At 39.0% G+C, this 23,635-nt stretch overlaps 1 protein-coding gene across 1 annotated transcript in view; it reads right to left on the bottom strand.

Annotated features, from left to right (window-relative positions):
* Positions 1 to 15,027, bottom strand: part of LOC145991690 (FRAS1-related extracellular matrix protein 2-like) — a 99,462-nt gene extending 84,435 nt beyond the window's left edge. The window contains exon 1 of the mRNA XM_083127749.1: positions 14,949 to 15,027. Coding sequence (XP_082983875.1) covers positions 14,949 to 15,027 — 79 coding nt within the window. The remainder of the gene's footprint in view (positions 1 to 14,948) is intronic.
* Between the last annotated feature and the right edge of the window lie 8,608 nt (positions 15,028 to 23,635).

Genomic DNA, 23,635 nt, shown 5'->3' with positions numbered 1-23,635 from the left:
CAATTATTCATCAATTTGACATTAATGTCATAACCAGGGCACTTGATTTTATGTAAATTATTCCGATCTTAATTACAGGCAAGCTACGTAATAAATATGCGCTGTTATATCTATATTCTTATACAGTCTTTTTACCTATTCGTGTAATAATAATATAATATTAATTTATGTATTGTAATTAGTATTAATTTGATTTAATATAATTATTCTAATTTAAACATTATTATTATTATTCCTGATACAGTTGGTTCGGACCTCCCCCGAAACATATTTCTAGATACGTGCCTGGCTATAGCCTAGGCTGCAAGTCCAGGAGCGCACAAAAATGATATGCTGATGAGACAGAAGACCATCGACTATTAAAATTCCGTAATATTGTGATAATAGCAAAATAAAACAACATGCCAGTATGTCCTCTTACTTGCTTATTTCATTAAAGAAGGTAGGATGGAGTTTCTATCTTTTAAATAACTTCTTAGAGCACAACCCTACACTGTTGCGTAACAGTGCTCGATTGTAAACAATTGTTCCTCGAAGAAACGAATGTAAACCTTTTGAATGCCATCAATTAATAATCAAGTGGAGGGATATTGACGGTTCAAATAAACATCCTTGTTTCTCAGTTCGCGGTCAGGGTGGCTACCGTAATGTAGTGTCGGTTTATTTTCATTTGGTGAGGGTTGTAGTGAAATGTACAGTGCAAGTGGCCCTTATAAACCAAAACGAAGTTTAATGAATAATTTGTAAGATGTGTCTATATTTTAAAGATTACAACTGCTATTAATACAGAACATACAATTATTGAAAGTGAAGTACCATGGCAACAAAACTGTTAATAATAATAATAATAATAATAATAATAATAATAATAATAATAATAATAATAATAATAATAATAATAATAATAATAATAATAATAATAATAATGTCTGCAGGGCCCAAAGGATAGCCTAGGAACCCAAATTTTATAAATCCCCCCCCCTGACTGGCAGAATACATTTGAAGAAATGTTGCTATGTAACAACGACTACTAGTTGAAAATTTCATGGGTTATATTTTTGCATCATATGTTTCATGAATCGTATACAAAGAAATAAAACATAAATAAAACTGACTAAAAAATGTCAATCTGTTACCTTTAGAATTGCTCTACAAACAGTCAGGTTGCTATAACCAGGATACCAAGCAACAGTCTGCTTGGTATGTCTGAAGGAGTTGCATAGTACAGTAAATGTGGTGTAGGTAACTTTAAAATGATAGTTCTCGGTTTCGTCTCGTCTCGGCAAGTTTCGAAGGGCATGATTTGTTTTTTTTTACGGAAACGAGGGCTCCCGATGGCGCAGTGGTAGCATCGTCACCTTGTAATCAAGGGATCCCAGGTTCGATTCCCGGTGGAAGCTCATAGTGGTTGGGATTCAACTTTAAACTGCAGGCCCAGTCCCGATTAGCCTTACTGTGCATAAAGTGGACTTAAAACACCAACTTATTCAATCAATCAATTACGAAAACGAGACTTGCCTGGTCTCGGTACCGCCCCTAAATTGACAACAATGTGGAAGTATCTACCTCAGTGCAGCATCTACCAGAAAAAAAAATTCCGAATGCTCTCCACACGTTGCTATCTACGCATACCCAGTGTTTGGTTTCCTGGACTCACATTCCAACCCACAAAGTAACATGAAGACATTGATTGGTGCAAGCTTTTATTTAGACACTCTGTGGGAACAAACCTGATGAGGGTCCGGAAGGGTTGTTGGACCCTTCATCAAACAAAGATGACGCCACAGCTGGTTGACCCCTCCCTCACCTGTAGGTGTTGAAACTTGAAACCAAATCCCAGAAAAGGGAAAGAATTTTCCTCAATAGTTGGGAGAAGAGCACTTTCGTATCCTCCAGAATCTCAGGTAGTGAAGTTTGCTTTGGATTAGTGAAACTGGACTTCTCGGTATCAAATTACAACTTACTTTTACCTGGAAGATTCCTATAATTAGACACCTCTTCCCTTTATCCTTCACACGAGATATTTTGACGTGCACGCCATCCCTTTTTTTCTGACATAAATTCTCACCACAAAATCTAACTATTTGTTCGGCTGACCCGAAGTGTCTTCCAAGTATCAAATGCAATCTTTGGAACATATTACATTTTAATAGGATTTGGTTATTTATAAAGTCACATTTTTTTCGTGGCTTGTTTTACCATGAATAACTTACTTCAAACATGTTAAACATGTTTTTAACATGTTCTAGCGTTGTGAGCACAATGGTGCTAGTTTTATGGTTATTTAAATGCGTATTTCTACAATATTTTAGTTTGAGGTCATATATTTTGCGCATATTTTTCATTGTATTTAAAGCATGGAGGGTAACTCAACATACGAAATTTTCATCTGTAAGAAAGTGATAAATCTGGATGTCTTGTAAACTTGCATCGGAAAAAATCCTCAATGTTACAGACTGCAGACTTCTCGAGCCTGCCTCTCTCCTCATACAACCCATTTATATATGCAAGGAAGAAAACGAAATTCTTGCGCAACCTGAAAAATCATCAATGTTATTTTCGTAGGTTTTATATCTACACGTTATAATATTTCATAATTCGAGGAAAGCATGGTCTCCATAACCCCTCCGCTGGGTACGGGCCTGTTGTACAGCTTCAGATTTCAACTCCCGGAAAACAGAGAAAGTTATTTATTATCATTATTTAAATATGATACATTGCTGACGTATGCCTGAAGAATTTGTATAGATTCCCATTAAGATTTCAAATTTAAAGAATAGAAGGGGATCTCGAATTCTACCATAAACTCGTCCAGGGCCTCGCGATATGTTGATACGCCACTGCTAGGAACCTTCGACATGGAACAATTGACTAACGGGTTGGCTTAATAATACCTATTAAAAAAATATGTAACTTATCTACAAATTAACTAACTAACTCTCTAGCCTTCTTAAACCCGAAGGTTCATGGCTGCAGCAACACAGGCCTTTCATCTGTCCCTATCTTGAGCAAGATCTATAAACTCTTTCCCATCCCTACCAATTTCCTTTAGGTCTATCTCAACGTTGTCCCTCCATCTTCGTCTTGGCCTTCCTACAGGTCTCTTACCATCAGGTTTCCCAACAAGAATCCTGTAAACTCTTCTCTCCTCTCCAATTCGTGCCACATGGCCTGCCCACCTAAGTCTTCTTGATTTAATTATTCTAATAATATCTAGACATGAATACAAATTATGTAGTTCTAAATTATGTAACCTTCTCCACTCACCTGTCTCCTCATCCCTTTTAGAGAGAGAAATGAACGGAAATTCAAGAATTAACAGACATAGACAGAAAGAAAGATAGGAAATTATAGAAGACAGAAGAGAATGTAAGGAAGAAGCGTTATTCTGAATCCGTAACCACCATGTGCCTCCACCGGGTACCGAACCCGGAATCCGTTGCTTACAAGACGTACAGTCATGGAAAAAATGCTTCCCCTAAATAACCTTAATACCAGTAGGCTTATAGGGGAAGTATTTCTATCCCCGAATGCACAAGAGAGTGACTTCGTGTCGTGCCATTTCGAAATGGTTTATTGATTCAGAAATTGGTTATATATTGGTTTACAAAGTCCAAGATAACGGCGCAACGTACGTCAGTGCATGATCTGGGAGGGTAATTCCACAACAATGCTAATTGAAGCGGAGCCAGCGGGCAATTGTTGGGCACACAGGGTTAACAAGACGACAATGAAGGGTGAGTCGGCTAATTTACCGCGGAAGCAGCGGCTGCTACAAAGGGTTCTTTGCTCTTCGTCACCGTAGCCACAACAAATTATTAAAACAAGGAGTTAAGCCCTGTGTTGTACACGTAACGACCCATGATCTACATTTTACGTGCAGACAAAGTGGTTTATGAAACGCCAGAGAATTTCTTTCGGGTGGGCCCCAGGATGTCTCGGTTCTTTCTCTTTCTCTCCTCCTTTTGATTTCTCTTTTTAGTTCAAGGTGCGAAATCATTGAAGACTGGTGAGGGAAGGAAGTTCTTAAGGTAAACACACACACACACACAAATCTTATATATAAAAATATTACATTATATACATATTTATAATGTTATTAAATGTAAAAGTAAATTAAAAAATATTTTAAAATATATTATCAAATATAAAGGAATTAATTTGTTACTTATACTAGCTGATTACCAGGCGTTGCCCAGGTGTTTAATGAATTCTAACTATACCGTAAAATATAACTAATTTTATTTACAGATATTTAAAAGTATAAGTACAGTATACAAATTATAAAGTAATATATTTTACAAATTCACTATAATGTAAATTTAACAACTTATGAACAACATTTTTAGAGCAAGAATAAATAAATTAAACGGCGTTGGGAGTGTCACTATTCTTAGCGACCCCGAAAACTATGGATTCCACACTAATGTCACGGTATCCAGTGACGTATAAAATCACAGTTCGATATTTATCATTTTGTGTAATTAATCATATTATGGCTTGTGTAAAGTGTGGAATCTGGTTTTTGTCATTTGAATATTTCCAATGCATATATGTGGTAAAATTGATATTCGAGCAAGACATTGGGAGTTGGGGGACAGGTTTTCTGAGTCACAGCAATAATCGTCAACACGGCGAAGTACATGAAATTGGGACAAACGAAGCGGCTCGTCACCAATGGAAGATGGATTTATTTTCGTCAAGACCAGCAGAGAATTCACTACGGGAGGGCAAGTTGTTTTTCATCGGAGATGCACGGCAGGCCACAGATCCGCAGATAGGCGCCAGGCAGGTGAGAACTTAATCCGCTACACAGAACCGAAGACACGCCCTTTGACCGCGATTGGACACAATAGAGCAGGGGTTGTCGTACTCAGTTCAAACCGAAGCCAAGCCAAGTTTAACGTCTTTCCAACTGACATTTTTGAATCTCATATAAATCTGCAGGTCTTCGAGTTCAACACACAGTTTGTCAGGAGTTTTGTAGCGAAAACATCTCCGCGCTAGACTCCCGTGTACTTATTGTTTTCGTGGACTTTGTTTTGTTTGCAAACAGTCAGCGAGTAACCGCTTCTGAAGTAATTCGCGTGTGCTTGTTTTGGTGATACTCGTAACATTCGCGGTGATTTGTTTTTGTGAAACGAGGACTATCCAGAACTATGGCCGGCTAACACGATAATGTGAGGGGGCCGTCGGCTTTCCCCGAATCCCGCAACAACGACGCTCCACTACCATCGAGATGTGAACGTACAGCCGACGCCAACGTCAACACCACCGACGCACCATGCCGCCAAGCCAACCAACGCCGACGCCCGCGAGAGAGAGAAGACTCCAGACCGACGCCTGATAGATGCCCGATGCCCGAGAGAGAGCGCTCCAGACCGACGCTTGATAGATGCCCGACGTCCGAGATACGAAGGTTTCCAGACCGACGCTTGATAGATGACCGATGCCCGAGAGAGGAAGGATTCCACAACGACTCTTGAGAAACTACAGCCGGCGTTCGGGATGTGAACGTACAGCCGACGCTTGAGACTGCAAGTGAATGCGCCAGATATCGTCGCCGCCACCCTTCGTCGCGGTCGACCCGCGAAGGAACATTTTTGTGCCGCTAAGGATCCTAATGCGAATTCCCGTATCCAGGAAAGATGGACCATCCGACGGTAGCAGAGTCTGTGTAGAGTATTCTTCAGCAGGTTCATGTTCATGTACAAATGTATTGTTTTGCGTCAATGCCGTACCATAAAAACCGAAATCACATTGAGAGCAACGTGACTCAGGAATTCCGAACCTACCTTCCACGTCATATATATTGAGTAATGGTTATATATATTTATAAAGGTCGTTTCATGTTCATATTATTTAATATTTTGATTGTCCGCGTTTTAAGGTAAAAGCTCCTTGTTATTACGTTAATTTTCATGTAATTTGTCAAAACGTGCTCCGTTTTTGTGTGACTAAACGCCCAGTCGTTTAAATTAGTTTATCGAAGGGCGACGCATTAGTTTTTTAATTGTTGAATGTGTATTGTAAATTGCAAGGCCGTGCGAGTGCCTTATTTTTTATTGTATTGTGATTCTGTAATTTTTGCCCGACTCGATGATTAATTTGTGTAGTCCGGCAGCTGAAGCTGATTAAGTTTTGCATCACTAGGTAGATGTGTTCTTGTTCTCAAGGGACGAGAGAGGCTTGTGTGTATTACTCCCGTCCGAGAAACTTGGTAAATGCCCTAATGCGGTTTTGATGCGCATGTTCATTCGAACGAAAGGTTCAAATACACCGACCTAAATTTCTGATAATTGCTTTCCCGAGGGCTGGCACATATTTGATTGAAATGAGCACAGGAGCGGGCAGACTAACGACCTAAATTTCAAGTTAATGTTTAAACAAAAAGGATATCGTGCGTTGATTAAATGCGTGACATGTATATGTATTTCCATGTTGACATTCCTCAGGAGTGAGAATGAGTGAGAGAATGAGAGAGTGAATGAGGGGGACCTGTAAGATGTTTGTTATCCCAATATTTTCTTTGATTACAATATATTCATATTGTACTGTTCGTCCGAGTTATCATTTGATGCTTTCAGGTGCAATGCTATTTGGTATGTTTTTGTTTCAGTGCCGACAGATGTCATGTAGATTTTAAAGCGTAATATTTCAAGGTATTTTATCCCCGCCTCGCACATGTACGACAAAAATGACCGTCTCAGAACCCGAACTTAAAACCTGGATAGTTTTCAATTGCACTAATGACACTGCTACCTATTGTGACATTTGGCCCCATACCGGGGAATGAAAGATAAGTCACCGGGGACCAGGAAAGGCATTCACGCCTGATAGTGCGTTGTAGCACTAATATCGGTCGATTTACATGTCACCCCCATCCCTAGAGGTGCCAGAGGTGTCTTGGAGTTGAACGGCATTGGGAGAGTCACTACTCATTTTAGCGACCCCGAAAACTGTGGATTCCACACTAATATCGGTTGTTTTCGATTATTTATACATGTCACCCCCTTCCCACCCCCACCCCCTAAGGGTGCCAGAGGTGTCTTGGAGTTGAACGGCATTAGGAGTGTCACTATTCATCTTAGAGACCACCGAAAACTATGGATTCCACACTAATATCGGTCGTTTTCGATTATTTTTACATTTCACCCCTCTCCACCCCCACGGGTGTCAGGGGTGTCTTACCCCCACAGTACTTCTTTCCAGGTTGCAAGTGATACGGGTTCCAAGTTTGGTTGAAATCGCTCCAGGCGTTCGAGAGTTATGCCGGAACAACCATACACACACACACACACACACACACACACACATACATCCATTTGTATTATAGCTCTTTTCAGTTCTTACGGCGGGCACTCCAGAAGCTGGCAAGGGAAGTGGGGAGCGGGGAAGCGACCAATCCAGCGCGATAAGAAACGTAGCGGCCAGTAGAACGAGTTTCACGTAGTGCTTTTTCCGGCCGCGTCGTGTCTCTCGGCGCCACTGCTGTTGTCTGGTTGGTCTGTTGCGTAATCCCCGCTCACCACTTCCATTGGCAGAACTAAGACCGGCCGCCGTAAGAACTGAAAAGAGCTATAGATATATCAGATATTTATACAGTAACAAACTAATTCCCTTACTAACGGTTAGAGATGTCAACTGTTACAAAATAGTTGAAATAGTTTTATTATGAATAATAATTTGTTTACTTCTTAATTTCTATTATAGTTATATTTTATCGTGCTTATACTGTTACTGACGTAAATGTGTTAATTATATCTTGAGAGAGAAGAAAGATTGCCGAACCACTGTGCCATGTGCCTCCACCGCGTATCGAACCCAGGACCCCTTGATTACAAGGCGACGACGTTACCACTACGCCATCGGGGAGGCCATTTCGAGGGAAGAACGAGACCATACGTTTAGAGACTAGTCGACCCGAGATCAAGAACGAGGCAGACCTTGGTAATATTGAAGCGAGGGCCAGACTTAGCGTCCGAGATTTGGGCATGATATTTGAAATGAGAGTAATACCTAAATCATATTGAATTTGTACTATGCGACGTCTTAAGACATCACAAGATATGGATACAAATACATATAAATCATAACATGGTAAGCACAAAGTCAATCCATTGTTGTGAGATTGTGCTTATAGATACAGGATAAAAGTCCATTTTTTGAGAACTCGTAACGCCCATACGTGCGTTCAAACGAAAAAAAACAACTTTATTATTTCGAGAGTCGTGACAAGATCGAGACAAGCTCCTCCCCCCTCCAAAGGCGACGCCTCTAGCATGTAAGAAAGTGTGTAGGTTAAAGATATCTGGAAAATAAGGTTCTCCAAATTTCCTTGTTGACCGAGCATCTTGAGAACAATGAATGAGGCTGTTCACTGCCAAACCTTTCCGCTAGAGGCGCGCGACCCCTGTTGTGTCACTAAAGAATTTCGTTTGTCATCTGGTTGCCCTAAGCTTTACATTGGAGCGCGATAGGATAGCTATTCAACCGTTATTTTCAACGAAGGTAAGAATTTTTCGTGTAAATCGATAACAAAAATGTGTTTAGCAAACCTTTGAGATTATGTATCAAGTCAGAAGTTTCCGAAAATTACATTGTCCTGAACCTAAGAATGAATATATTAAAGCGCAACGGCAGGCTGGCTCAGATGGGCTAAATATAGTATGTTTTTGCACAAAGAGCACTAAACGTGACGTAATTTTGGTCGTCCCTAGCTGCCATTGGTCCATAATAAATTACATAGTTTTTTACACTACGCTTTTTGTTTCCTCTTGTTGCGACTTGCGAGTATGCGTAATTCAACGACGGGATTAAGAAACAGAAAAACTACCCAAATTACAAAGAAAAATGTATTATTTGAGCAAGCGTATCATATTTATTATTATAGTACACAATGTCCTATCCGACAACTTAATATTAACATATGTTTTCTTTGTAGTAAGCAGACATTTTCCCCTCGTATTTTCGTCCATTTTGTTTTGGGTTACAAGAATTTTAAAATTATAATTCCTGTAAATAAAAAAGCCCTAGAGGTTGCGAGAGATGAACCAGAATATATATAATTTTTTGTAATAACTATTCTTCTCGATAAATGTGTATGTATAACATAGAGAAACATATTTACTAGCCACGAGGAAAAGTATGATGTCACGTAAAAAGAAGGGGTCAGTTATTAATAACAACTATAAAAATAAAAGTACAGTAGCGTGGAATTATTATGTATTATTCTTTAGCAGATTCACACACAAGAATAAAGCACTTAAATTGTGAAAATTACAAGTGACGTAAACAAGTGCTGTGCAAATTGTAAGGCTTTTTTGAGTTCCGATATCTTTTCTGTTGTTGACGATCGTCTTATTAAAATTCTTAGTTTCACAGCACTGATTATTTATCTATCATAAACCGACAAAATTTCGGAGGTTAAGATGAAATTAAACTTGTAATATAACGTAATAGCAGCACGTTCAGCATTAAATTCCCCATGTATTTAAATGGGAGAATAATTGCCCATCAAGAACGTGGGGACACAACAGGGGTGCTGCCACCTACAAAAGTTTGCTTTGACCAGGCCCATTGGGGAACCATTAGAAAAGAATAAATAGGGGACTCCGGTCTCAAAAGCCAGAAAACTTAGGCGATGAGATTCGATGCGTTGGCCATGCGTCACCAATTGAAAAAGGCTCCTTGCAAGCTCTGAGCGCACCATTGAGTGGAGTTGATTTGAATAAAACAAACAACAAAACTAGAAGAAAATGTTGCTGTTCCTTGCAACATTCTGACAGTGTCATATTTTGTACTTCGGGAAATGAATTACAACTGAACTTCCTCCAACTAGGAACTAACATACCCAAATAGATACACTGTTGCCCTCTAGAGAGTAACAAGACAAGCTGGCAGACGGTTGATTGAGGAGAGGATGGATGCCACGCGCTAGCGGTAAATTACTCGGCCGTTGTCATAGATACCGCCACAGACAAGTAAATAAACAGAGGGATGAATGAACTGCTTGCAGCATTGAGTGTGGTTGCGGCGTGTCTTGTGGGTTTAGAGGGTAAATTTTTGTTTCTTTTTTCGGTCACATTTTTGTTTCCAAGTACGTGATGTGGGTCTTTCGGGAAAAGGGCAGAACACAGGGAGAGGCGGAAGAGATATTTCAGTTGGCAGAGTTACACGTTCCTGCTGTCAAAACACGGGGTTGTCAGACAAATTGGGAAGAGGCTACAGGGACTTGTTCCCCCACTACTCGAATAATCACAAGGAAAAGGGTGGTTTTAGATGTTGAACTGGAAAAATTGTTGCTTACCCTTAATTTAAGGCAAGGCAGCGTATTTTTTCCAATATTATTACGGGATTAATTGAACGTGTGCTATTTAATAAAACTTTTGTAATCGCATGAGTTTGTTATAAGACAGTGGCCATACTCTTAAGGGATGGTTTGAGTTTTTTAAACTTATTTTGAAGTCCACTTTATGCACAGAAAGGCTAATCGGAACTGGAGCGGATCCGAACAGCTATGTATCCCCCACGGGTATCGAAACCGGGACCCCTTGCTTACTTTAGTTAAGGGATGGTAAAATAGAAGTATCATTATCTCTTGTGTATTGGACCTTGCCGTGAGGATATAGATGAGGTGTTATGGAAGGGTTACATATATTCTCTATCCAAGACATGCACAACAAGTGGCCTCCCCGATGGCATAGTGGTAAGTAACTCCGTCGCCTTGTAATGTAAGGGATCACGGGTTCAATACCGGGTGGAGGCACAAAACCACTTCAAAATGTAGGCCCAGTCCCAATTAGCCTTTCTGTGAATAAATTGCACTTAAAAACACAAACTGAAACATGGACAACAGGAATCAAACCTGTGCCAACCGTGTGACAGTCAGACGCCTTATCGACTTGGCCATTGCAGTTTCTTGATGGATGGCCCAGTGCATGGATTATACACTTCTCGGTCTCGTATCGACATTCCGCCGAGACGGAAGGCGAGAATGTGCTTGTAACATCGAGAAGAGAGCTAGACATATTGCCCTGAGTCTCGTCTCCTTCCAGACTTTAGTAGGCTGCAATTATTATTTCTTCTTTACATGTGTGAAACAATGAATTCGACAACGAGTTTGGCATTTGCAACTAGAACCCGCTATAGTTTTCTTTATTCACGAGACGAGGTCAGAATTTTCTGTAATACCTTCTCTCTCTCCCCCTGTGTGTGTTTGTGTGTGTGTGTGTCTCCGTCTATCACTCTTTCATTCTATTTTCTTACTTTCTCTCTCACACGCTTTTTTACACTTTATCACTTTCCCTCCTCCTTTCTTTCTGACCTCCCGATTGTGCAGTGGTAACGTCTTTGCATTGTAATCAAGAGGTGTCGTGCTCGACATGCGATGGGGGCAATACTGGTTCGTAAACCACTTGAAACCAGGAGCGTATATTCTAGGCTAAATAAGCTATCTGCGAAGCCTGAAGTCTAGAGAATAGAATACAGGAGAAAAGTCCATCAGAAATGAGATGCTGATGCTGATTCTAGAGTTGGCAACTTGATTTCTTATGAGTTGTTAGCCTGAATTCCCATGAGTTGGCAACCTGATTTCTTATGAGTTGGCAACCTAATTTCCTATTAGTTGGCAACCTGATTTCCTATGAGTTGGCAACCTGATTTCTTGTGAGTTGGCATCCTGATTTCTTAGGAGTTGGCATCCTGATTTCTTAGGAGTTGGCAACCTGATTTCCTATGAGTTGGCAACCTGATTTCTTGTGAGTTGGCATCCTGATTTCTTAGGAGTTGGCAACCTGATTTCCTATGAGTTGGAAACCTGATTTCTTATGAGTTGGCAACCTGATTTCCTATTAGTTGGCAACCTGATTTCCTATGAGTTGGCAACCTGATTTCTTGTGAGTTGGCATCCTGATTTCTTAGGAGTTGGTAAATTTATTTCTATTTTTTATTCCTAGCCTAGAACCACGTGACATAGTGAGATAGCCCAGATTTTGGATTCAGTATACGCCACTGCTTAAAACTGTAAGTCTATACCCTGTCCTGGAAATGGGCGAGAGCAAAAATGACTCGAGAGGGTTGGGGAAATCAATTGCAACAACCAGCCATTGCAGCAGCGTGTACGGCATCGCTCCGTCCACTCGCTTCCTCTCATCTTCTACCTTTAACGCGAGCTTACGCCATAGACTCCCTGAATAGAGTATAGTCCCAATTAGTCTCCACGAAGAGAACTTAAAACTCAACTCAACTCTTCCCGTCATTCTTTCCTATCTTCGTTTCGCTCTTACTCATTCTTCTTTTTCTCTTTCATTTCATCTTCCTCTGTGACTTTCTTCTTTCTTTCTCTATTACTTTCTCTCGCTCTTTCTCACTTTCTCTTTTACCATCTCTTCCTCTTTATTCACCTTTCCCTCTCCACGTAACACCCTTTCTCTCTTACACACACATTTTGCCGGCTCGATGACCGGTGACCGTAGTTCCTGGGTTCGATTCTTGGGCTGGACATTAGTGTTCTTTGTGAATGTGTCCTCTCCAGGACAAAAGATTCGGGACGTAAACTATCTCCCATTCGTATGTCCGGAAGGGGACCTGTTACGACACAGATTAACAGAGATAAGAAGAGAAGTTATCAAAAGAAGGGTAGGCTAAAGACTGGAAAATGAAAAACTGAATGTGTTGACCAAGGCAGTAATTTATTTTATTAAAAACATAAACTAAACGTAACGTTTCAACCTTCTAGCAAGGTCTTCTTGAGACTCTGTATCAAGTACAAATGTAACAAGATACAAAAACAGGGCAATATATATACACAAACATTACTTCCTCCAGACTATTAGAAAGTTGTTCTGGAACTTTCTAGCAGGTGGCTTTCCCTTGTCAACTGTACTTTCACCTAAAAGGCTAAACATATTTACTTCCTTATAGAATGTGGTTGGACTTTTTGTCTCACGCTCTTTTTCCTTCATTTTTCTTCCTTCTCCTCTGCTCTTTCTCTCTTGTCCTTTCCACTCTTTATAACACCTTCTTCCATTCTTTGTTTAACTTCAGTCCCCAAGGAAATAGAGAAGAAAGGTGAAGAAGACACAATGAACTGGAATGGGGGACTGAAGTTAAACAAAGAATGGAAGAAGGTGTTATAAAGAGTGGAAAGAACAATAGAGAAAGGGAAGAGGAGAAGGAAGAAAAATGAAGGAAAAAGAGCGTGAGATAAAAAGTCCAACCACATTCTATAAGGAAGTAAATATGTTTAGCCTTTTAGGTGAAAGTACAGTTGACAAGCGAAAGCCCCCTGCTAGAAAGTTCCAGAACAACTTTCTAATAGTCTGGAGGGAGTAATGTTTGTGTATATATATTGCCCTGTTTTTGTATCTTGTTACATTTGTACTTGATACAGAGTCTCAAGAAGACCTTGCTAGAAGGTTGAAACGTTACGTTTAGTTTATGTTTTTAATAAAATAAATTACTGCCTTGGTCAGCATATTCAGTTTTTCATAATCATGGAAACAAGGCTTAATTGTGTTATAACTGGAAAATGCAATGTCAGGACCTTTTCCAGGCGGGGGAGTTGGAAAACTTGAAACTGGAAGTAAAAAGAATTGAAGCAGACAATGCAGATTTGAATTCTTAAGTCCACTTTAAGCACAAATAGACTTGACCTATAATTTAAAGCGGGATCCGAACCACCCATGCCTCTACCCTTATCGAACCCGGACCCGTGATGATGAGGCGAGTAATACATGTTTTGGAAATACACTGCCATGTGAATAATTCAAATGGTTTTATTCTGGAGAGAAACGCAAAGGAAATCACGATATTGGTGATTGGACCTCGAGTGGCAAAATAAAGTGGCATCAGCGAATGACAGGTTTATAGTGGTGAGGCTGCATGGAAATAAAAAGGATCAAGTTTACATGCCAGATAGTGCTTTAACAAAAGCAAACTTGCAGGAGATCTACGAAACGTTTAAAGAAATAATTAAAAAAAAAAAAGATCATGCATCATTGTCATAGGTGACTGAAGTGCTGCAGTCGGAGGAGGTCAGATTAGATACATAATTGGAAGATCAGATAGACTATATACTATTAGTACAAGAGAGATTTCGAATTCGTCTACAAAACACAAAGACCTTCCCTGAGGGTGATATACATAGACAGATCCTAGGCCAAAATAAGCATTCTTTTGAATTAGACTAAGAAGAGTCAGCTGATGAAGGTATACTAGAAGAAGAAGAAGAAAGACAGCAATTTGAAGAATACTTCAGAGAGAAAGTCACTAAATTGAGTAAATTAATTTTTTGGGGTGTTTCGGTACATATGACAATTTTGCAGCCAGTCAGTAAATTGAAAGATGGAGCTGATAGTAGTGATAAAGTTTGGTATTGCTACAAAAAAGCGGCCTACAGAAAGCAGCAGAAGAAACAATAAGGCCCAGAGAAAGGAAGAGTACATATAAACCATGGGTTACAGCAAATATGTTTGAGAAGATAGAAGAAAGAAGAAAAGAGAATATATACGAGGGTCGTACCAAAAGTAACGAGCAACAATTTTTTTGTAAATTATCATGTATTGTTGAGAAACCAAGAACATAATCTTTATCTATAGTCTTTTCCAAATAATATTCACTTCTTTGTACACATTTTCCCCAACGATCTGGAAGTTTTAATATACCCTTGCGGTAGAACTTTGTTCCAGTCTGCCGAAGACTCTGACGCGTTGTTTGCCTCCTTGTCTCGTAACGTTGGCCTCCTTTACAAATCCAAAGAGATGGTGTCAGATCACGGATGTAGGAGGGGCGTGGAAGAACTCTCCATTCCATTTTGTAAATTTGTTCGCATTTGAATGGAGCTGAGTACGACCGAACATTATCATGCTGGAGGATGAACTTTCTTCCAGGAAGCACAACGGAGCTTGTACAGTGTTTGGACATAACGAGCAGCATTTATGGTTTACCCTGGTTCAAGAATATCTCCCCAACAGTCTCCTTGTAGCATTCAGTTGATGTTCTTCGAGGGCAATTACTAAGACGCATATTTAAAATGTTTTACCCATCTTCTAACCCTGCTAGCACCAATGAACACATTTTCAAGGCAAGCTGATGTCTCAGGTGAATTTCTGTAACAAGGATTTCCTCTTGAACGAGAAATTCAGCAACAGTACTTGACGAAACGAAATATCGTTGTCGGCCATTTTGTTAGGAGTAATACTGGTCACGTGATGAAAGCTTACGTTGTATTACGACACTCAAATTTACAAATGAGATGGCTCCACCAACCAGACTTCTTCTGTTGTTACAGACTTATTTACCAGAAATAAATGCCCATTAATATTGGTATGGCCCTTGTACATAATTTATTTTCTGTCATTTCAGATTAATTTGAGTATTTCACCAATCAATGAGCTAGCTTTTAATATTGCGAAAATCTAGAAAAAAAATGTAACAATTATTGACCGTTTAATATAATAGATTATTACATTCAAATAAAAGTTAACTTCTACGTATTTATCCAAACCATTTAGGAGAGAATGCATCCACGATCTTTTGGGAAGGAGGGTGAGCATCCTTGTCTGTCGGTTACTGGGAAACATACCACCTGCCAAGATTGTTGGAGCATATACAGTCGAGAAAATTCCCTGAAGAACCTTCCACGTCTCATATCAAGCACTAAGAGTGGGGACCCAAACATAACAACCCGTCAATTTATTAATTCCGGTCATTTAGTAAGCTACGCCGGTGTCTAGTTTCGGCATGGGAACTTTGATGTCGACGCGCATCGTAACCATCGCGAAACATGATCCTGCGCAGCCAAGGAACTGTAAACAAACATGTTTCGTGTAACGACACGTTTATGTGATGCGTTCCGTCATAATTCGGAAAGCTTAAGGGATTAATAAAAAAGAAATTGTCTGGTAATGCAGTGTTTTACCTCCCATCTGTGGCCAATCTTAACCAGCTGGCACGATTCATTTCTTGACATCTGAAGACACCCACCCCACGCCGGGCATTAAAAAATAAAAGGGTAGGGAAATGAGCAGAGCAAGAACGTAAAGCATGGTTGCCAGGACACTTGTTAATGGTTGCCAGGGAGATTTTCCTCGAGATGATTTATTTGTCTGTCTTGGCTCCGCGGATTTCTTTTTCTGTGACATTCAAAGAAAACATGCTGCAAACACATAACATGGAAAACATCGGAAGGCGAATATGTAGACTTTTCTTCTCCCAACAGACACATATTTACACATCAAGACAGAAGATAAAATAAATTGTTCTCTTTATATGAACTATTTCCTCTTGCGATTTTCTTTTATGTAGAAGTAGTTCTAACGAAGAGTCAAATTAATTTCGGACTAGGCGATTCAAACATTTAAAATTAAAATCGAGAGTGGTAAGCAGGAATTGGCACACCAAATTTATTAAGAAAATGTTACTTTTTACAACCAAATTTCTCAGAATTTGTCTCAGCTTGTAACAGCTGTGTATATTTGCGGTTCATGCAGTATCTAATTTAATATCATCTAATAATATTAATACAGTTGAGGAGATACCACTTTGAAACGATACCGATGCCGATACCCTTACCGATTCCTACCGAAACTTTTACCGATTCCCACCGATACCGATACTCTTACCGATTTCCACTGATACCGATTTCCACTGATACCGATATTCTTACCGATTCCCACCGATACAGATACCCTTACCGATTCCCATCGATACCGATTCCCACCGATACCGATTCCCACCGATACCGATTCCCACCGATACCGATACCCTTACCGATTCCCATCGATACCGATACCCTTACCGATTCCCACAGATACCGATATTCTTACCGATTCCCACCGATACAGATACCCTTACCGATTCCAACCGATATCGTTACTCTTACCGATTCCCACCCATACAGATACACTTACCGATTCCTACCGATACCGATACCATTACCGATTACCACCGATACCGATATTCTTACCGATTCCCACCGATACCGATACCCTTACCGATTCCCACCGATACCGATACCCTTACCGATTCCCACCGATACCGATACCCTTACCGATTCCCACCGATACCGATATTCTTACCGATTCCCACCGATACCGATACCCTTACCGATTCCCACCGATACCGATATTCTTACCGATTCCCACCGATACAGATAACTTTACCGATACCGATACCCTTACGGATTCCCACCGATACAGATACCGATATCGATACTTGAAAATTGAAATAATTAAAATTTGTTCAAATAATAGATCAATTACATGCATGAATTTAACAAGAAATTTGCTTTAGAATATTCAAGAATTAGATCAGAATTTTAAAATAAAATACGTAATCAAGAAAATTGTATTTGGTACAAAATTTGTGCAAAATAATAAGGAATTTGAAATTTTGGATAATTCTCAGGATAATGAGACTCCTCGAAAATGTGACGCTGTATTTTTGCGGACACCGTGAAAGACCAATATACCGGACAAGTATCGGCTGGTAGCGATAGATGAATTTCAACAGATACTTTCTGGTCAGCCCTAAATATTAGTACCTCATGTTAACCTAATATTACAACTTAACTGTAGAAGAGGAAATGGTTTCTTGAAAACTGAAACATTTCTTCAAACAAGAACGTCTATTGCATATAAAAGGTTTTCTATATCTTGATTATGGTGAGGGTGAGTGTTTTTATCTAGGATCCTTCAGAATCGACGCTTCTGGCGACATCTCTAGACACGTAAGTGTACTTAAGCCATAATGAGAATGCCGCCGTATATAACGCCGAAGTTGCTACATAAATGTCTCTTTCTGAAACATAATAGCAATTTATTTCCGCTTACCGGCTCAGAAAACTTGAAAATAAAGAACACGAAAGGCGAGGGCAGCGATTTGCAAACATCCCTCGCTGCAATTAGGCAGGTGAATAATTATGTGGTTCAGCAACTTAGGCAGACCTGCTGCGCTTAGCTTTATGTGCATTTGCTAAGGCGATTCTTTCCAGTGCATATGCTTTCCAGTCACGAATCTCATTTCTAACATCGGCTATTACTTTGATGCTGTCTGGAACCGATTTTTAGTATCTTTCGGTGGCAGAGAGCATTCACACCTCCAACCTCCATTGTAATGGCAGAGGTTTATAACCTAGGATAGAAGATGCAAAAAAAGGAAGCCTCGCTGATGCTAATTTCCCTCAAGTAGTGTAAAATTTCCCTTTGGTTGGTTAAAATGTCCCTTTGCTGGTTCAAAATTTCCCTGTTTAAGTTACCCTTAGTTGTTTAACATTGTGGCTACTTCTGCTAGATGGGACATGTCTTTTCACGTCACTTCATGCACTCAATGTGGACACCTGGTACAGCAGGAATATTATTTAGGACACCCTGCATTTCCTTATTTATCCTTGTTAAAGTTTCCATGTACCTGTTTAAAATTCTCCTCTGCTCAAAAGTTCTCTCTGCCTGTTCAAAAATTCCAACTGCTCATATGACATTTCTCTCCTGGTTACAACGCCATTCCGGTGACCAAAACCGTTGGCAGTCAGCACGACATAATGTTACAGTTCAGTGTTCGGAAAGTTACTTTTTAAAAAGGTTACAGTTACAGTTACTTGCTTCACAAAGTAACAGTTACACTTACTCATTTTAAAAAGTAACTCAGTTACAGTTACTGCTGCTTGAAAAGTAACTGTAAGTTACTTTTACAGTTACTTTCTGCCGAAAATTTACTTGCTTTAAAAAGTAACAGAGCTACAGTTACAGTTACTCATTTTAAAAATTAACTCAATTACAGTTACTGGTGCTTGAAAAGTAAGTGTAAGTTACTTTTACACTTACTTTCTGCCTGAAATTTACTTGCTTAAAAAGTAACAGAGTTACAGTTACAGTTACTCATTTTAAAAAGTAAGTAAGTTACAGTTACTGCTGCTTGAAAAGTAACTGTAAGTTACTTTTACAGTTACTTTCTGCCGAAAATTTTCTTGCAAACATTTACATACAACTGGTGATCATTAATTGGAATGAAATAAACATATGAAGACGTAAATGTGTTTTATTTATGCTTCTGGTTGGTACATAATATAAGTCTTCATACATGTACGTATGTTATTCAGTGGAGGCGGAAGGTATTACTTGAGGAGGAGACAAATTACTAATCATTTCTCGTAGGGGGGGGGGGGGGTGGTCAGTTTCAAATGCGAAAATCACTTTTCCAATTACCCATAACAATAAATAACACATACCGTATTTTAAATCGAAAAAATATTCCACATTTTAACTACACATAGGCCTACGCACAGCTGGTAATGCATGAACTGATCAGCTGCCACTGATGGATTAACTTTGCAAATATGATAAATAAAATACATGCATCACTTGGAGTGTTGCTGATGAAATGAGACACAACGGAACAGGCTTTTTGAAATTCGAAACGACAGATGAGACACGAGACGAGACAAGACGGCTGGTACTATACAGTCTAGATATCTCGAAAAAAATACAAACAAAATATTTAAACAGTTGCAAATACTAATCTACTTGGCATAAAGTAGTTTCCTGGGAAAACCCAGACCAGCGTTTATTACGTCTAACGAAGGGTATCATACAAAGAGTAGTGAACGAATATATAGTATTTTTTAATACTCTTTCAAAACACATCGTTACTTACTATTATTCAATTTATTCAAGGGTATTAATTTTATGTTGTAATAATACTCTATACAAATGCAATTTATAAAACACTGATTCAGATTCCTGTTATTTGTGAAAAAAAAATGTTAGATAATGGGCAGTTTAAGAAAATATTGTAAACTGTTCGAAGATTATTGTGGGTTGTGCTCTTAATAAAATGTATTAGTTTATCCTTTTAAAAGTTCATTTTATAAAGCTTTTATTATAGAAAGATATATTTATCAATAGTAAGAGCAGGAGATACTTTTCTTTGTATAATGAGCTATGAATTGCAGTTCTGGATATTTTTTTTTTGTTCACAATACACATCTAGAACAATAGTTTTTGTTGCTTCCCGGCGACAAGCTTAGAATTTAAGTAAAGCAATCCATTTTCACAGTGCACAGAAGTTCTTATAAGAATTATAGCAGTAATGAAAAAATCACTCACTTATTGAACTTTCAGACCGAAGCGATACGCAACGCAACACATCTTTTGGAAAGCAATGTTCAGAAATAAGTCTTTCGAACTGAAGCGACACGACAAGCTGCATGTGTCGCTTGTCACTTGCATGATGCTCGGACTGAATACCGTGTTGCCTCGGTTTAATCGCACGGTGAGTGCATGCAGACTGACCGAAGTGTCGTTTGTCGTTTCAGTGTGAAACTTCCACTTGTTGCTTTTCTCTTCTGTATGAATGTTCCGTTAAGGGAGATTTTAGATCGAAGCGACAAGCGACACAGGTCCCTTCAGTTTATATCTAAGCATTCACCGCGCATAGGCGAACAACTTAACTTTAAAGAGAAAATCGAAATAATTAAAATACTATTAAAGTTGACATACTTGAAGGTGCTGATATGTTCATTCGCAGATTTTGGTTTACGACCAGTAGTTATTTACCACTGCAGAAAATCAGCAACAAAGCACTTGATCTCAATCACAGATCAAATAAAAGTACTCGTTGTTCTGAAACTGTTTGTTACATCCCAGGCGACTTCCTGAAGCAGGTTGCATTCTCAGTGTGAGGAATGTCGAAATCTGGAAATTTCTGCAAAGACAAGACACCTTGACCTGAGAAGGATTAAATGCACTCCCCTTCCTCCTCCCCCGCTGCTCTTTGAACAACAGGGGAGCCAAGCAGATAGTTGACGTCTATGCTTACAGTCAGCCTTGAAATTTTACCTTAGGTGATCCAAAGAAAATCTCTAGAGTAGCAAAATTAGCTCTTCCACGTTACAAACATCCAAGTTAACGTGTCGTAAAGTAACTGTTGAAACGTTATTTCTATTGGAAAAAAAGTAACTCTGTTACAGTTACAGTTGATTTTAAAAGTAACTAGTTGCAGTTACAATTCTTCAAAAAAGTTACTGTTACTTGTAAATGAGTTACTTGTAACTAGTTACTTCCAAACACTGTCAGCATGACATAATGTTACAGTTCCTCTTACGAGAACGAGATATCGTATCGAGACCTAATGGACTCGAGGTTGAGAACTAACTTATCCTTCCCAATTTTATTGCTTTTTCAATTTTTTTCTATTTGTTTTTAATATATTTGAGCTCAGGTTATCTTGCTTGCAGCGCATTTACGGTGAAATGGTTGTTAACAGATGTCTTAAATGCAAAACAAAAGGAACAACGATAGATAAGAAAAAGGAAGCGATGTAAAAGAGAGAGAAAGAAAGAGAAAGGAGAAGAATAGAACAGCGAGCAAGAGAAGAAAAGAAGCGAGAGAGAGAGGAGGGGGTAAGAGAAAGATAGTGAAAAGACAGAAGAAATAGAGGGATACGAGGTCTGACAATTAAGCTCTTTAGGGCAAGGGTTTTGTTCTACCAAGTATACACGACAGGTTTTAGTGCAAAGTAAACAAATTTCCCTTCTATTTCTCTTGAACTGGCAATTTCCCATTACTTGAGAGAAATTCCCTTTTCTCCCCTTCTTAAGTTCCTAAGTTTCCCATTCCCTTCTGTGGGAAATCTGGAGTGTGACCGGTTTGCTTCCACCTTGCAATAATCACTTTGCTACTTTTTTCTATTCTTCGTTTACGAGAACAGTTAATTGCAGGTATCATATCCACAGAGTGAAAATTAATGATTCCTATTACGTAAATATCTGTAAAGAATCTTCAGTCCGGAACCTATTCATTAACCAAGAAATTGATAATGAGAGATGATGTAAAAAATAAAAAAAACAATGTGTAAAGAAAGCCAAATAAAGGAAATGAGATGCAGAAAAGAGAATCAAGATTGAAACGAAATTGATTGTGATTTTACAGACGAAGAAAACACATATTAAACTTCTTAAACAAAGCGATTCATGGTTCAAAATTGAAATGAATTATATAAATTGCGTGAATTTAGGCCTACTTGATTCGTTATACTACCAATTTATGCAACGTAATCGCGCTATTACACTGTATAAGGGTAATTATACATTTTCTGATTTTAAGCGCAGCGAGAAAAGTTTCTTATACGCTAACGTTATCACGAAAAAAGGTTATAGAGACCAAAAGGAAAGCCCAATAAAAAGTCTGCAATACATTTAGGATGGTTCGAAAACGTTTCTCACACTCTAAGGTGCCGCAGAAAAAAGTCTCTGATACACTAAGGAAACCATGAAAGAAATTTCTGACACTGGACTAAAGACGGTGCAGAAAGAAGTTCCTAATACATGAAGGATACATAGGCCCTAAGTTCTCAGTGTCTTGAAAACATCCATGAGATACTAAGCAGGCCCATAGCCAGAATTTTATTTCGGTGGCCTCATCGCTTATCAGCAGACACCATCTAAAGGCGAAAAAGTCAGTGGGGGGAGGGGGTAGGCCCTGAAGATGAATTTCTCATTATTATACTGAAGTTAAATTAATTAAAACTACACACAATTTACATTAGGTATTTTTATGGTTTCGGGGGGGGTTACCCACCGAGCCCCCCACTGGCTGCGTTCTTGATACTACGGGTGAAATGGAGAAAATTTCCTGATTTCCTGAGGAAGCAGCGGGAAAATTTTCCCGATACACTAAAAGCGTCGCGGGTCGACAAAAAGTTCTGGAACCACTGCATCGCTAATTTAATTCCAAAGACAAACAGCAAAGATGAATATCCAAATATAGCAATGTCGGCGCTGAAAGGCAAGGATTGCTTTGCTCTGCACCTCAGAGGCGCCGCTGCAAGTGATCCGATTGCAATATGCATGAGGCAAAAGTCTGTTCCTTTAATCTCCGACCGAATCTTAATGGACTTCTTGACGAGACGACTAATCAGCAACAACTCATCTCGGGACGAAAGCGACGCTTCTCCTGACAACAACTAATTACTCCATCACAGTATAATGGGCCAACGGATGAAGATATTACGAGAACACTTGGAATCATTACGGTACTATTTCCTAAAGCCCAGAGGGTGACAGGTCTCTCGTACCTGGGTGGGCTTCCAGTATGTTACGCACGTCAGGTACGGGGCTTCTAGGAAGTTATACGCAGGAAACGGATTTATATGTAGTAAAAATATGCTAAATATGAAAATACAAATTTAGTTATTTTGCCCAAAGTATGGAGTTAAATATGGACTAAAAATTGTAAAAATTTACATTTTTTTTGTAATGTAAGGCGCTATACGATATATATAAAATTGGAGTAGCTTACATTGACATTAATTGTAAAACAACACAAAATGTGTTTTCATTTTCTGTTTCCAGAACAATGAATATCAAAATTTTGTTGTAAGTGTTCGAATGTGAATTTTCTCCTGTTGTCTCTTAAGATGGATTTACATTGACTAAAATTGCGTTCAATGTCGCAAGAAGTAATGGGAGTGTATGTCAATTTCACCAAACTCTTTCGGTCACACGGGGATAAGTTGTTATTGAGCTAATATGTTGAGAAAGGTTCTGAATTATGAAAATAATATGTGAAAATACCTAAAATATGTAAAACATGACTACGAACCTAATATATGTACAAATATGGAAAATAAAAACGGA

This window comes from Lepisma saccharinum, chromosome 8 (assembly GCF_977018435.1).
Source record: "Lepisma saccharinum chromosome 8, izLepSacc3.1, whole genome shotgun sequence".
In the NCBI taxonomy this organism is placed as follows: domain Eukaryota; kingdom Metazoa; phylum Arthropoda; class Insecta; order Zygentoma; family Lepismatidae; genus Lepisma; species Lepisma saccharinum.
The sequence above is the reverse complement of the archived record's forward strand: the minus strand, read 5'-3'. Positions and strand labels throughout refer to the sequence as shown.